Source organism: Cynoglossus semilaevis, chromosome 13 (assembly GCF_000523025.1).
Source record: "Cynoglossus semilaevis isolate Cse_v1.0 chromosome 13, Cse_v1.0, whole genome shotgun sequence".
NCBI lineage: Eukaryota > Metazoa > Chordata > Actinopteri > Pleuronectiformes > Cynoglossidae > Cynoglossus > Cynoglossus semilaevis.
The window spans coordinates 9,569,815-9,586,264 of record NC_024319.1 but is presented as its reverse complement, the minus strand read 5'-3'; the positions used below and the strand labels follow the sequence as shown (position 1 = coordinate 9,586,264).

The window sequence follows — 16,450 nt, the reverse complement described above, 5'->3', positions numbered from 1 at the left end:
AATATAATTCTACTTCTGGTCTTTTTTGTTTTATTTTCAACATCAAACTTGTTTTTAGAACTTGGTCATGAACTAAAAATCAAACCAACAACCCCTTTTTTGGAGCCCAGTGGGGTGAGAGTTAATGCAGAAACGTTCACGTGGATACAAACCAAGGGTTTTTTTTTAATGAATTCTTTTCTGTGTTCCATTTCACCAGACTGCGGCTCCATGAGGCGAAGGTGATCAAGGATCGACGGCACCACCTGCGAACTTACCCAAACTGCTTTGTGGCCAAGGAGCTCATTGATTGGTTGATCGAACACAAGGAGGCCTCAGAACGAGACACTGCCATCAACATCATGCAGAAGCTTCTAGACCAAAGCATCATTCACCACGGTGAGGCTGCTCTGTGTTTGTTTGTCTGTCTGTCACAGAGTGCAGCCTCAGTTAGGTTTTTCTGTTCATTTTGTTTAGCTTCAGCTAAAAGATACCACCTTTGAACAAAAGTATTGTAGTTTTCCCAGGAAATGAAAAAACAAAAACAGATCTCATTAGAAGAGATCCAAAATGTTTCAGGAAAAAACTCTTCTGTCATTGTTGTGGGCTCTAATTATAATAAGACAAAGGAAAAAAGATAAAACTAATTACTCCTCCATCGGTGTCCATTTGTAATTTGTATTTATTTATTTGCCGTTGTTTACATTTTTCTCTGCTTCAGTGTTTGAAAGTCTTGCCTGGGAATCAGTAAACAAACTCTTCCTGCTCTCTCCATATTGTAATTTTTTTTTTAAATCAGGAACTTGGATTTTCTGTTTTAAGTGCTACTGCAAAAATAACTCATTGTTTTGTATTTTTTTGAAGTGTGTGATGAGCACCGGGAGTTCAGAGACATGAAGTTGTTCTATCGCTTCCGTAAGGACGACGGCACGTTTCCACTGGACAGTGAAGCCAAGGTCTTCATGAGGGGTCAAAGGATATATGAGAAGTAGGTACAAACACGGCAGCTAACGCTCTGAACTACGTTTCACTGTAAAGATATGGCTAGTTTTGTTTGGCTCATCTTTAGATGATTAGATTTTTAAATTGAAAGATTTTGAGATTTTAGGGCAACTTTCACTCTCTTTAACCTGACTTTTTTCAATTAATTTAAATTATCTTTATTGAGGGAACTTTTTTATTTAAATCTCTCTCTCTCTATCTTACATCAAACCTAGGTGATGTAGTTATTATTGGCTTCCTCATGAGATTGGAAGTGACTTTGTAGAAGGTAGTACATGGAACTTGTTTGTGGAAGTTTAATAGGACATTTTATGGTACGGTTTTGTCAAAGGAATGACGTACTGTATGATGAGTGTTGGATAAAAAGCCTTTCCCCTGTGAGAAACACAAACTCCACACACACAGAAAATACAATCGTTGTTTCAGATCAGTCGTCTGACGGTCTCACAGTATTGTTATTTGTTCTTTTACTCATTCATCTTGTGAAACGTTCAATCGCCTGAAGGTTTTTAAGGAACATTAATATGACACAACAGGTTTTTTGCACTTGTGCAATAAGACGACGTTTCACTTACTCACATGACATGAGTTTGTCTTTGCGGCAGCATGGAAACCAGAATTTTCACTTACTCACATGACACGAGTTTACTTTATGTCTTTGCGGCAGCATGGAAACCAGAAAACAGGACCACAGTGGAACTGGACTCTAAATAATATCACTTGAATTAAGACATTTTTATTTTTAAAACCATTATACAGAAACACAAATACCAGTTTTATGATTTATGGTGTGGCTTGGTTTGAATAATCTTTAATTCATATAAAATCCTTAAAGGTTTAAAGTTGGACTCCTCCTCCTGATACACATAACAAACAGAACTGTGAAGCTACATAAAAAGACTCTTTAGTTTCTGCCTGTCATTCAAGCTGTTATAGTTGTTTTCACTCCACTCTCATTCACACGTTACTGTGATGCAATAATTAAACTGTTTGGACAAGAACTTCAGCATTCTCTGTCCAAACGTCTGGGGCGTAGAAATCTCTTGGCAGCGTTCAGCAAAAAGAACGTGTTTGACTTTAGGTTTCTTAAGCATTTTATATTTTGTCAGTTATAGATATGTTTTCCTGGAATTCCTAATATAATTGTTTATGCCAATAAGAAAACATTTTCCAGTGAATTTCAGGAACTAATGATTCTGATTCTGGCGTGCTCTTAGCTCCTGGGAGTGTGTTTTTAACCTGTTGGTGCATCATATTAGTGGTAGCAGGATGACTCATCACAGTAGCTCCCATACAGAGTGGATTTAGTTCGGAGCGCAGGAGACTAATGGGAATGTTGTTGTTTGTCATCAGCTCCACACCACGGACCGCGTTTGTCCGATGTGTGGAGACCAACAGTTACTATAGAAACACTCATCTCTCTGCATCTTCTTTCTTAACAAAGAAGTGGGATCAACTCACACATGCACACACACACACACACACGTGTGCACTCTTCCATACACCACACACATTCTTTACCATAGGAGCAAAATAAAGGCGTTCTCAGCTGTTCTTGAACACACACACACACACACACACACACACACCGTGGTCCGAACATGTCAAACTCACAAATATTCAAATCTCACTGCACACAGTGACACACTCCTAGAAACAGAGAGAGTTTCAAGTCTTTTTGTGTCTCTCTCTCTCTCACACACACACACACAGCCGTTGCATAAGAGGAAGAAATAGTCCAAGAGAAGACATCTGTCGTCTCAGCTCTCAAAGCAGTGTGTTTATGTAATTGCGATGCTGGAGTGCAGGACACACACACACACACTTAAACACACATACAACAACACACAAACACCCCGGTGCTTGTGCTGGTTCTGACTTGTTGGTATTCTCCAGTGATGTTCTTCAGTCATGGCACCGTTAACAGTCTTTACTCCTATAAAGAAAACCTTTTACAGCAATAAACCAATATCATACTTACAGGACATGATGATTTTCTCCATGTACATAGTAATATGACAATAGTCCTGTCAAAAAGCTGAAGAGACATGAGTCAAAGACTCGAACCATTTCGACCTTTAACCTGATAAATTGATGATATAATTATAAGTTGGTCCAGTTGTGGTTCAGGTTAGTCCAGAAAATAAGGCCACAGTTTTTCACTGGTTTCCATTTGTTCCCAACAAAAGCTCACACACACTCTGAACTGTGATGCTGCTGGTTGTCAGTTCAAACACACACACATTGTTCACTTAACATTTCACACTGTTGTTTTCACCTCAGCTCCCAGGCAACATTGTTCAACACAGAGGGTGATGTTTCACAGGCTGCAGATTTGTGTGTAAATATTTCTGTCTTTAAATTCCACAACACTATTCTATTAACTGCAGTGACACAATCTGTTATTCACCACTATTGTCATCCATGTGGTTTTTGTTGTCATTAAATTACGTAAATTACTGAAAAGTTGTGCCAGAAAAGGTAGTGTTTTTTGGAAACATTGACTTTAAGCTAACTTCCTGTTTGTTCCTGATATTTCCATTCCTGACTCTGCTTCTTATATCACCTCGTGACTCTTTGGAGTAGGAGGAAAAAAACGGCCTCAGTTCATGAACAGGGAGGATCACCTTCTAATTACAGAGCTGGCTCCTGATTGGATGAAACGTGTGGGGAGTTGCCTGTCTTTTGTTGTTCTTTGTTTTTAAATAACTGCCTCTTGTTTTAAACCACAGGCCAAACATACAAGACTGTTTAACTAATACAGTTAGAGGAATAATGCCATCCATCTGTAAATACCACAGATATTAGGTTACTGCACACTGTAGATTCTAGCTGGTATTAGCAGGAGCTGCTCTCTGATTAAACTGTGACATTTTCACATGAATCAGTGCAGACGACTTTTCACATCGCTGACTATGCAGATATACAGTTCAAGTCTAAGGAGTGGGTTCAATAACAAGGTGATCTCATTATCAGAATGTTAATAAAAGGCCATGTTGTCATGGGACGGACTGGAAAAGAAGTGGCCGGTGGATTTGATGTGTCATAAAAGTAAGTCATCTCAGTTTCCGGCTAAAGCTAGGGCTAAGGCCAGGGCTAGGCCTAGGCCAAGGCCAAGGCCAAGGCCTAAGCCTAAGGCTAAGGCTAAGGCTAAGGCTAAGGCTAAGGCTAAAAGGCTACACCCTGACAGTTGACTGGTTTTTCACAGGGCAACAGCTGGAAAGACATGCAAATTCCAAACCAGTTGTCTTCTTACTTTTCATCAAAAATACNCGCTCTTTTTCACAATCCATTTCTTTTGGGAAATACTATTATAGGTGTGGTCTAAGAGAGTCATCAGATCAATCCTCCGTATTCTACAGCAGAACCCCAGCATGCATTGCCGAGTCATTATAGACAACTTAAATTATTAACATACTGTATCTCCACACAGTAATATTTCCCGTACACTCCTCAGGATCATTTGTGTAATACCTTATGAGCCATTATTCAAAGCAGCATTCCTCACTTCCAGTGCAGTTAGTCAATCTCCTTTAAACTAACATAACATGATCTGTTGACTTAACATGTTTGGATGGATTAACTGGCATTGTGATGTTAATGCACCTCTTATGAAACACTGGGTCAGTTCCTACAACGTTGGTGTTACATTGTCGGCTGTCGATGTGGGCCGCCCCAGTGACCCTGTCCAAAGTTCTAATCCAGAATAATTTGTCATTTCAACAAGGCATTCCTCTAATCTGTCAACACAAAGTAGTTGTGGGTGTAGTCTGTAGACTAAACATAAATAAATATAAATTCAATCTAAAGTTCTCTGTGTTCCAGCTTTTATCTTAATCAAACTGGAGTGTAGGGCATTTTGCAACCGTTTCAAATCTGCTGTTATGTACTTTTTCAAACTCTGTTTGGTGTTCAATAAGGGTGACATGGAGCTAATGTGGTCAGGGTATAGAATTTAAATTGTTATATTTTCTTCAATTATGCCACAAAACTGCTCTGGTTTATAATTTTCTTACCTGTGTTCAAATAGAAAATCCATTTTGTATAAAAGCTGTGAAGTTGTTTTTTCACAGACAGGGTATGAGTGACACTTTTTTATCTCCACAGACTTCTGAACACAGAGAACACCCTGCTGCAGACCAGGGAGGAGGAAGGTGTGACCTTTGAGCGCACGTTGGTGGCCTTTGAGTTCATCGACTGGCTGCTGCAGGAGGGTGAGATGGCCACCAGGGAGGAGGCGGAGCAGCTGGGACGGAGGCTTCTGGAACATGGTATCATTCAGCACGGTGAGAAAACTGGGTCGTCAGAGGGCAGGGAATCTAAGTGGAGGTCAAGAAGGAGACAGATTGATGGTCTGTGGAAGACCTCTGGTGGCAGTAAACACTGGTTTTGGTCCCACCAAACTTTTGCTAGTTAAGAGTAACCCAACCCATGTAGCAAAACATCTACAATTTGACCTTCTCCTATTAATAGGATTTTGTGACAGTGTTCCCAGAATAGAATTTTTGGCGGCAGAAACCTTTGGTCAGCACAAACTATTTTTACATAAATACAAATTATATTGGTGTAGTTTAAAAAGTTCTGTTAGGCAACTGGATGTGAATTTTCTAAACGAAGACGTTTGAACAAAATGTTCCTACAGATGGGAATTTTTCATTGATCATTAAAATCTCATTAGGTCTGAAATATTTTTACAGGGCCATAATAATTGATTGCGGTGTTGATTTTCTTTATGGCTCTTCTGTCACCGTCTCAGTATCTCACTCATGCTTTGTTTTTGTCGGTCATTCAACCCTGATGACACGTGTAGATATACTGTTATATTCTGGGACTAGACTCTGACATTGTCTCCATGACATAACTCTAGTCATCTAAGGTGTGTTATGGCCCTGCAGTAGGAGATATCACAAAAATATAGAAAGCTCTCCTAAAAGTGAAAGTGGGTTAACAGTGTCGAGGGAAACTTTAAAAATGGAAACTTCTCCAGTCTCCTGTGACCTTCCTTCTCAACACTGCCAATCACATTGTAGCTCAATTTGGGCTTTCAGACACGAACTGACCCACGTCATGTGGTACACTGTGTGAGATTTGTTCCCAGCCAGGATTCACCCACCAGTGGATCAGTGGGGAGACTTAGATATCACAGTTACAGTGATTATTCTTCGCCAACCACAAACTTTGGCCAAACTTTGCAGATGGTGACATGAGTATAACAGTTCTATGACATTAAGGTGACAGTACCAGTGTTATGTGCTTTTGGTGCTCTAAAAAATCAACTTAAGATACAAATGCAGACACTTGCTGGTTGTGTGAATAAAAAAAGGACAAGTTTGTCTGTGTCAAATTAGAGGTCAGAGGTCACCTCACTGATACCCCCTCCATCTTTGCCTGACCTGACCCCCCCCCTCAGAGATGCATTCGTGAAGAATGGCTGGAGTTGCAGAATGTGACTGAGTAATAAACTGTGACCTAAATGTTAGAGGTCCTTTAGTTCTGGCTGCAGGAGCAGGAACCAGGACGATCATGTTATCAGTGACTGTGATGGAAAAAAAAAGGTTCCACTTAAAAAAAAAAAAGAAAAATCCTTCTTTTTCTCGTTTGCCACCTGTGAGTGTTGTGGTTATGAGTGATTTCCTGTTGATTCACCACATGACGTCACATGACTTCATGCTGCTGCCTGTACTTAGTGTTACATTTGATTGTTTATTTACATATAGTCTAAGTCACATGACCTCGGCTCCGAAACTGAGTGCTCAAAACATCAATGAGAGTGTTGTTAAACATAGTTTAAATCATCATAAAGAATATAAGTGGTTGAAAAGATTTTAGGGAGTTACAATTACTTATGTTTTTTTCCATTTTTCTTCCCATTATTTCCTTCCCTCCCCACACAGTCATCATCTCCCTCTCATTTCCTGCCTCTCATGATGTGTTAATGTAATGTTGAGCATCTCAAGGGGAGAAGGAGTCCTAGTCTCATATAGACACACACACACACACACACTCACTCACTGAGCTCTTCTGCTTCCCGTCGGCCTCACTGAGGCTTCAGTGTTGAAATCACTGCAGCAGAGTTGAAGTGAATGACGTGTGAAGTGGGTGAACCTGACAGTCACTTTTGTTACTGTGGTGAAGGTGGAGTGCAGGGTGGGGACGAGAGACGTAATTTCAAATAATTCACTTTAATAACTCTTGTATTTATTTGCCCTGTGGCTGAAGGCAGGGCAGGTTTGGAGGTAAAGAGCTGCTCTGTGCTGCTGCTGTGGTTACACATCCAGACGCCTGATGTGTCCTGTAGGTGGCAGCTCCAGATGGGTCCACATTGTACACGAGATGTACATGTTACCAGGATACAGAAGGGACCCCCCCCACCCCCGCCCCCTATGTTCTGTATTTTTATTTGAACTATTTGCAGTTTGATCATTGAACCTAATCCATTATTTTTTATTTTTCAAAATGTAATCTTAAATAGCCATTTTTTTCAGTCATCAACCAGAGTGGAAAAAGCCTTTGTTGTATAAATGGAAAATACCAATCTAATTCAGAAACACTAAGTTCATTCAACTCTGCTCTCTTGGCTGCTCTTCCTCCTCCTCCTTCTGTGTATGAGCCAGATAATGGAAAATAATAAACTGAAGGCTGATGGACAGAGACATGAAGTCCAAGAAGAACGTCAACACATGAATGTAAATTAATTAGAATGGGGGGGGCAATCACATTTTCACAATTTCACAGCATGGTCGTGTGAATAAGGCTTCAGTTGTCTTATCATGTAAATAAACTGTATGACGTGTGACTTGTATAAAATAAAATCACACTGAAGCGATCCCTAAAACGTAAAATTAATTCAAATTAGCATTTTTTCAGCCTAAACTTTGTGACCTCTGACCTCTGTCTTTTTCGCAGCCCAAATTAATTTTTAATTATTTCTTTCACCACTAGTCACCAACAGACATCACTTTGTGGACGGACCTCTCCTCTTCCAGTTCAAGATGAATTTTCGGCGACGTCGACGACTGATTGAACTTATTCACGAGCGCGGACGCTGCATCCCCGAGAGCCACGACAGTCCCTTCTGTCTGAGGAAGCAGAACTCAGACGGCGGCAACACCAGCTTCCTGTCAGGTTAGCACTGTGACACAGTCCTGATTCACTGGGTATGGAATAATCCATAATGTTTGGAGTCAACGTCAACATTTCAAAGTTTTCTTGACATTTGTATTGGTCCAGTTTCTTACAGTTCCTTATTCACTGTTTTCTGTGTCCGACTGCGTTTGTCTCAGTGAGTCCCACCAAAGAGATAAAGATGGTGGTGGGCGTTCGTCGCAGCAGCATGAGCAGCAGTTGCAGCAGCAGTGGTTATTACAGCAGCAGTCCGACACTGAGCAGCAGTCCACCTGTTCTCTGCAACCCCAAATCAGGTATGGTCCTGTTTCAGCGGTGAGAGGAATCACTGCGTGTGTTACTGCTTCATCCATATGAAAGTGTTTATACAATAAATACTGACCATTTACCACACACCATTCAGTTCCTCGTCTACATTCACTTCCCCTTTATTAAATGGCCTTTACGGCGTGTGCTGGTGTTCTGTCTCTAGGTACAGTGTGGGCCTAAGTTACTTAAATACAAACCAATGCTCAACAAGACGCCAACATTTTGCAGGTCTCCACTCAATGAGGGAATATGTTGGAAGTTATTGTCAGATTAGAGTTTGAGTTGGGATTATCATGAGTCATACACGTGTAATTGATATTAATGTTGCAGTAAGTGTCTAAGAAATGAATGATGTGAACGGGAAGAGCTCAGAAAACACAAAGACTCGACGTCTCTTTGTAGTTGTAGCAGAAGAGACCTCCTTTCTTCATGATGGATTTACACACTGTACAGGAAAAGGAAGACACACACACATATAAACACACATGCACATCAAATGCGCACAATAACCTTGTGTGTATCCAATGAAAGGAAGCGAATGCATTCATCTTTGTCCCAGTCTAATCAGTACTGCAGTGAAATTGTCATTTTGGACAAGATCATTTAAAGATCATTTTAATCGTGTCTTTCCGCAGCGCCAGTTTCAATTTTCCGAACTGTTTTGTTCTATTAAATAACTAACGTGAATACAGAGAAAGTCATTGTGTCTTCAAGACCGTCCAGTCAAGTCATGTGCTGCCTCACATCGAGGGGAGTGAAGTTATAGGGAAGTTGGAGGAGGGTAAGAAGAGCTATACTGTTTCAGGAAGCAGTGAGCCTCCAGGCCCTGTGTTAGTGTGTGTAAAACACACACTAACACACACACACACACACACACACACACACACACACATGAATATACACTGACATCAACTCCATTTGGTTTCTTTGTTTTCCGTGTGCATCTGTTTTAATGTCTGCGAGTTGATGCACGTGCTGGATCTCCACACACGCCCTGTGAAGACCTGTGCTGACACTTATACGTTCTATTTGTTGTGTTGTGTTTTTCCACAACAGTTCTGAAGAGACAAATAAGTCCAGAGGAGCTGCAGACGCCAGGAGGACCTTATATCAAGAAGACATTCACAGTAGGACACACACACACACACACACACACACACATGCTCAGTCCTTACACTAATTTTATTGAGATTAAAAACCTGACCCTAAACCAGTGGTTCTCAAACTACTGGTCATTCTCTTTGACAAATGAGGATTTCCAAGCCCCAACAACAACAAAAATGACATTCAAATGTACTGAACTACTGAACTGAGACCATGGAACATCATATTTTATACTGAATCAAAATCAAAAGCATCAAATAACAGAAATTCAAATTCCCTCCCGTTTGTCCCGCCCCACCTGTCATGTCCAAACCCTGACCTGTCCATCCAACAGGCAAAACTCAAAGTTCCAGTAATAGACCTGTCTTTAAAAGGTCAAAACGTCCTCACTGTGAATAATTGGTTTTTCTTACTTGTTCCTCAGATTGTAGGTGACGCTGTGGGCTGGGGCTTCGTGGTTCGAGGCAGCAAACCGTGTCACATCCAGGCTGTGGATCCTGGAGGACCTGCAGCTGCTGCTGGCATGAAGGTGAGACTGAGACTGAAATACAGTGTCTGTAGATGTGTTCCAATGTGTTCCAGACCTCATCTACACACAAACACATTTGTCCACTTGTCTTTGTCCCCCTAAAGTTGTCATTATCTACTTCTATGCACACACACACACACACACACACGTCAACTGTGCGACTCAGTGAATGCTGTTTATTCCTGTAGCTTTACGTTAAGTGAGGTCTGTGGTTGGCAGTTGCTGAGAGAGTCTGGAAAATCAAGGAAAAGTGCTGTGACAGGGGAAAAAGTCCTGGAGCAGGAACACACAGGAGCTTTTTTTTTTTAATACAGCTGCCATGACGGTATGTACGGTGTAGCAAGGCATCCTGGGAATGCAGAGTGTAGCTACATTAGACACAACATGACAAAGAAAGAAAGAGGAGGGGGTAAGAGGGAGGGGGGGGGGGGGGGAAGGAAGGAGTCACAGAGAGAGAAGCAGAGACAGGTACGACTTAAAGGAACATAATTAACACTTCGGCTGAAGGCGTCAACTCTGTTTTTATTTGCTTTTTTTAAGGGTGGAGGTGTAAGGAAGGACAGGATAGAAAATAAGTGAGCAGTGAAAGAGGAAACATTACTGACTATGACACTTCTGCTGCTTATAGTTCACTGTCATCATGTGTTTTTAACCAGCTAACATGATTTATGAGTCACAGCCCATAATAAAAGTGTGTGTGTGTGTGTGTATAACTGATCAGAAAGACATCTTTACCATGAGAACGTCCTCTCATTCCTTCCCTATAAAACCCGATTAAACTTAATTGTAGGTTTTGTCTTAAAAGACATTAAATGAAAGACGTCTTTCTGAAAAATCTAAAACCATAAAAACAAATCAAAGGTAACATGAGTCACAAACCCAATGTGTGTTTATTGCATAATATTTATTACCTTACTACACTGTTCCGCTGTGTACCTGTCCAACCGGGGTATCAGTGTGAATTAGAGGACTGTATCGTTTTGTTCCATTAGTACCTGATAGCATAAAATATACTGCAAGTGCCGTCGACACGCTATAGACGTGCTGTTAAATTGTTGACCTTTGACACGACAAACTTACTGACTGAAACTACTGCCTGGAGAATTGATAATGGAAGAAAATGTAATTAAAAAAAAAATCAGCCAGAGTGAAAACCCAGTGTCATAAAAAATAACAGAACTCTGATTTAACATGATGTAGCAAATATAGCAAAAAAAAAAAAGAAAAAGAAAAGAAGAAAAAGAAAATAAACAATTGTCATCTTGGTTTATTACCACACTGACTCATTTTGAATCTAAAAAAAACCCCCATCTGTCTTTGCTTTAGCAGCAGCCAAAACAGGTTGAATGCATGTTAAAAGAGAGTCCGATTTAAAGAGACAGGCTCCACCGTAACACTGTCAAAGTCAAAGTCAGTGAATTTAGATGTTCTATAATCAAGGCTGTTTGTCATCAGACAGTTCACCTCCACTGTGCTGTGTGGAATTGTGTCACTTGTTTACCAGCGCTCCCTGCTGTTTCTAGAATGTTTCCACGTCACCTGAGAAGTTGTGTTTACATGTGTCAAAGCAGTAACACAATCCAGTGTGGAGAATTCTATGTTGTTAAGTTCTGGCACCACGTTCCTAGAACAGACCAAAGAACCCAGAAGGTTTTCCTAACAAACGCTCTACTCTCCCTCTCTGTCTGTCTCTCTCTCAACCACACACACACACACCCACACACACACACACACACACATTAGCATCGTCTGACCATGAAGCATGTTGGCTCTTATGCACTCGTCTCACACATCACTTCTGTAGCTTGTTTTGTGATGCAGCAGGTGGCGCCATCTGTGTTCTCCACCCCCCGCTGCATGTTTGAGTGTCATTACAGTGTGGACTTCAGTATGTTCTCCTTCACTCAGCCTCTTTGGGCCCATCTTGTCACTACTTCTTTCCAGTCTTTTAAACTAACCCATATTATAGTTCAGTTATTGAACCAAAAGCTGTGTTTATTAGACAATTGCCTTGAAATGTTAATTAGTGATTAGGGTTGATGTTTAAAATATTTTATCAGAAGTATTTTCCTGACCTCTAATATCACTTCAAAACCTTTAAGAAGTGAAGGCTTGAACCTGAACCTGATACGTTTCTGTTTCTGTACGAATACTGATACGTGTATTTGTGAGTTCTCCTGAGACTTTACTCCAAATACAGTTTTAGCCTAATCTTAATGAACCGCAGTAATCACAGAATACAGAGATCAGCATCTAAACACCGACTCCTCTCCTGCTAACGTCGGCTCTCCTCCTGGGCCTCGCTCCTATACTGAATTCTGCCCCTGCTCTGTAGGAGAGTGATTTAACCCTCTCTCTGCACAGGACCTCAGCCAAGACCAACAACTCCACGGTCTGAAAGGAGGACAGACGGGGGAGGGTTGGGGGTTAGCAGAGAGAAAGAAGAATAGAGACAGAGTAAAAGAGCGCGTGTCCACCAGTGCATGATGGGACGGGAGCGTGATGTACTGTGGTGTATAGGCAGAGGTTAGATGTGATTACAGTGAGAGGCTGGAATTCCTCTGTCGTACAGAGAAATGTCGCCTTCCTCCCTCCCCTCTTCATGACTCCCAGTTTTTCTGCTCAGTTTTTTCTTCACTTTCTCTCCTGAGACATAAAACAGTTCAGGGAAAAAAAACCATTGAGAGGTAAATTGTTTCAAAAAGACCAGAAAACAGTTCCAGTGTTTGTTATGATTGCACATCTGTGAAGTTCTATTGGCCGATGGTGCCTTTGCCTGGAAATACTTCTCTTTATCACCATTGAGTTTCAATGTCTACACTAAAGCCAGTTGTATAGGTTGATAGTTTAGGTAAACATGTAATCGTACAGTACCACAGTAAAGTGCCAATGCAAATGGTGCAACGTAATAATCAAGTAGAGGTCATTCTGAATATCCCTTTTATTAACAATGGACCATGGTTCACATCTGGGCCTGGACCAGCTCCTCTGTGCACTTTGAACTTTTGTATTAATAATTGACAGCTGCCTGGTTTGAGTTGTTTTAGGATAGGTGAAACAGACGTGATCACGATGATTCCATACAAACAGTGAATTTCAACTTTACAAATTAGTAAATGAACTTCTTTTTCATAGATATTATGATGGTGTGGATGAGACATCGGAGAACCTCTTTGTATTCTGATGTGTTTTATAAATCGATATCATGAATGAAAATGTGTTCATCACTAACATATGATTTATAATTTATTTTTGTCGATTTACACATTTAATAAAGGAAAAAAAAAATCACAGTTACCGAGGACAAGCCAAACTACAGCAGTGGTGGCAGTAATGACGTCCTCAACATAAACAGCCTTAGTTTGTTATCAGAGCTGCCAAGTTGGAGCAGTGGCTAAATGTTGATAAGGAAGGCGTGACAGGAGAGTGACAGGAGAGTGGAGTGTGGCCGACAACTCCGTGAACTCTGTGTAATTTAGGGGCAGTAATTACTGCATGGTGGTACTTGGTACTATTTGTGGTTCACTAATTGAACTGAATTACAGTTAAGACTAGCTGTGTTTTTAAAGGAATATTCCAACAGAAACCTCAGGGGCCTGAGGGCTGTAGAGCTGCTGTAACCAAGAGCCTTTGTCAGGTTAGGTGAGGCTGAGCTCTGTTGACTGTGGAGGCGAAAGTTGTCTTTGGCTGCACACAAAGAAACAGGATACACGTATAGAAAGGACAGGACGTGAACAGCTTACAGAAACAACAGTCGAAAATAAAAGGACAATAAGGAGCGGACACTTGGGTTACAGCCACGAACAGGTACAGCAGTTTAATCAGGACCAGCAGTTTAATCAGGACCAGCAGTTTAACACCTGGTAGTTGCTGTAAAACATGTGATGAAACGCCAGCCAATTGTTCACATATAGAGGTGGTTACTTCTTATGTTGATTTATTTTTTTCCTGCTTCTCTTTTGTCATTAATCTTGCTCATTTTTACTCTCGTATTTTTTGGACTATGAAGTTTTTTTTATCCTTTGGCTGGGTTTGCTACTTGTGTGACATATTTTAAAATATATTATTTCACATTTATTTCAGACTGACAGCCACTAGAGGGCACTCTAGGTGACTTATATATGTTGTTTTCTTCTTCATTATGCATATACTTTTTTCATTTCATTCTTCATTACTTTGTTCATCTGTCTGGGGACAGTGTTGGGACCAACTATCTTATAGGCCAGAGGTCAATCTGCATTTGATTTACAGTATATATCATATTTATATAAATCAAGTGGTGTTCACTGGATATTTGGTTAATTGTTAATTATAGTGAGCCACACAAAAACTGATGCTTCTGTACTGTATACTGTGACATATTATCTTAAGCTGCACTTTTTTAAACGAGCCAATTCCGGGGACAGTGTTGGGACCGACTGTCTTATAGGCCAGAGGTCAATCTGCATTTTCTTTGAGACTTTAACAAAGAAAGTGTTCAACAAACAAGGTTCTATGTGTAGTGGTTAAAATACTGTGGTTAAAAACGTGGCTATCCTGCCTGGACATTTTAATGGTATTCAGAGACCAGTGTTGAACTTTTGTGATGTCTCCTTCTTCTTGCAGGTTTGTCAGTTTGTGGTGTCTGTAAATGGACTGAACGTCCTATCTCAGGACTACAGGTCCGTCAGCCACCTGATCCTAACTGGACCCAGGACCATCGTCATGGAGGTGATGGAGGAGGCGAAAGTCTGAGGAGAGACTCACAGAAAAATGATAATTTAATCAGGTCATGTTTTTACACCTGACCTCAGACGGTCACACAGACGGAGACCACCTGAACTGCAGCTCACTCTCTCTTTATTCCCGTGGTTGTTTGGACAAGGTGGATGAAAGAGAAACGGCGTCTTCAAGAATGTGGAGTCAATGATTCAACCAGCTGGTAAATCATACATGTCGTCCTAATTTTCACTCACCTCACAGTGCAACAGCCACAACTTCCCACTGTCTGCAGCCAACAGTGACTGCACCTTCACGGTGTGCAGAACAGACGAGACGACTTTCCTGTTTCTCTCTAAGGTTTACCTTGAACTGCGCCAGAACTGAAGATTTTATGGAACACAAGACACTTTTTAACAGCACAAACCTCGGCGTGAAAGGGTAAAAACAGAAACTCAGACAATAAGGAACATTATTATCACCAATACACACAAACACACACTGTTTTCTGTGTTTTGCAAGCACTTTACATCAACACTGCATTTTCTGCTCGCTATCAATAACTTTAACCATTTATAATCTGAATCCTCACTCTAATCTGAAATCTCTCCCTTCATGGGGACCTGTCAAAATGTCAAGGACAGTGTCCCCCACAACAATCATTTTGTGTCCCCACAAGGATAGCTATGCATGAACACACACACACTGACCTCGTCCCCATTTTACGGGCGTAAACTGAGACTCTTGATGGCGCAGCGCTGCCCTCTGCTGGGATATACAAGCACGCACATGCAATGAGTACAACTAAAGTTGTCAGAATTCATAAATGTTATATACAACATATATACAATAAGCCAATTGGAGGAAAGGTTGTGTAAAATCATCCTTTACATCTTTTAAATTTGGATTTCAGATTAGATTCATAGTTTACTGTGTTGCTGCGAGGATGTTGGTCGTGTACACAGTTAAAATGCAGTGAAAAACTACATTTAATGTCCATTGGCACAATGTACAGAAACTTTACGCACAAACAAAAAATGTACTTCTTCTCCGTCAGATTTTCTGTTTACGGAATCAAACGACATAGAACAGATTAGCTGTGAGATTAATCGTCTTTATAGGATATTTTCCTGGATTATTTAGGTTTTTAGCATGAGTTTGAATTGTCCTTACAATTCAATGTAACAGTTTGTGTGAGAAGTTAATGTTTTTTCTCATATTTAAATATTTGAAATACAGTGTTTTTACTTTTTATTTTAATTTTTAATTTTAAAAAAAGGATATAATTGAAGATATAAAACATTTGTTCATTAGATTAACAAAATACTATATATATATATATATATATATATATATATATATATATAAATATAGACAACAGCCTACAATCTTGTCGTGTAAAACATGTTAGACAGAAATGTTTAGGATAAAAATATATATATATATCTGCTAGGACTGCAGCTAGTTAGCGAAGAGATAACTAGGTAAAACAACAGAACTATAACAAGGTTAGCCTAAAAAGCTAACTAAACAGTCATAATCATAACCAGAAATAATAAAAGATAAATAAATAAATAAAAATTAGAAACAAGCCTTAAATTCACTTGGAGTAAGTCGAAATTAAATTAACCATGGGATCAACTGATAAAAATACATCAACAAAAACAATGTGTGAACATAACCCCCGGAGTTGCCTAAAACATA

General features: G+C 40.2%; 1 protein-coding gene across 3 annotated transcripts in view; it reads left to right on the top strand.

Annotated features, from left to right (window-relative positions):
* deptor (DEP domain containing MTOR-interacting protein) overlaps window positions 1-16,051 on the top strand; it is a 22,673-nt gene extending 6,622 nt beyond the window's left edge. The window contains exons 3-10 of one of the 3 annotated variants that reach the window (XM_025061604.1): window positions 200-378; window positions 844-967; window positions 5,089-5,267; window positions 7,924-8,106; window positions 8,265-8,402; window positions 9,472-9,542; window positions 9,944-10,048; window positions 14,654-16,051. In XM_025061604.1, coding sequence (XP_024917372.1) covers window positions 200-378; window positions 844-967; window positions 5,089-5,267; window positions 7,924-8,106; window positions 8,265-8,402; window positions 9,472-9,542; window positions 9,944-10,048; window positions 14,654-14,782 — 1,108 coding nt within the window. In that variant the 3' untranslated portion in view covers window positions 14,783-16,051. The remainder of the gene's footprint in view (window positions 1-199; window positions 379-843; window positions 968-5,088; window positions 5,268-7,923; window positions 8,107-8,264; window positions 8,403-9,471; window positions 9,543-9,943; window positions 10,049-14,653) is intronic. The other 2 variants (XM_008323475.3, XM_008323477.3) reach the window with 2 other exon arrangements.
* Window positions 16,052-16,450: the final 399 nt, after the last annotated feature.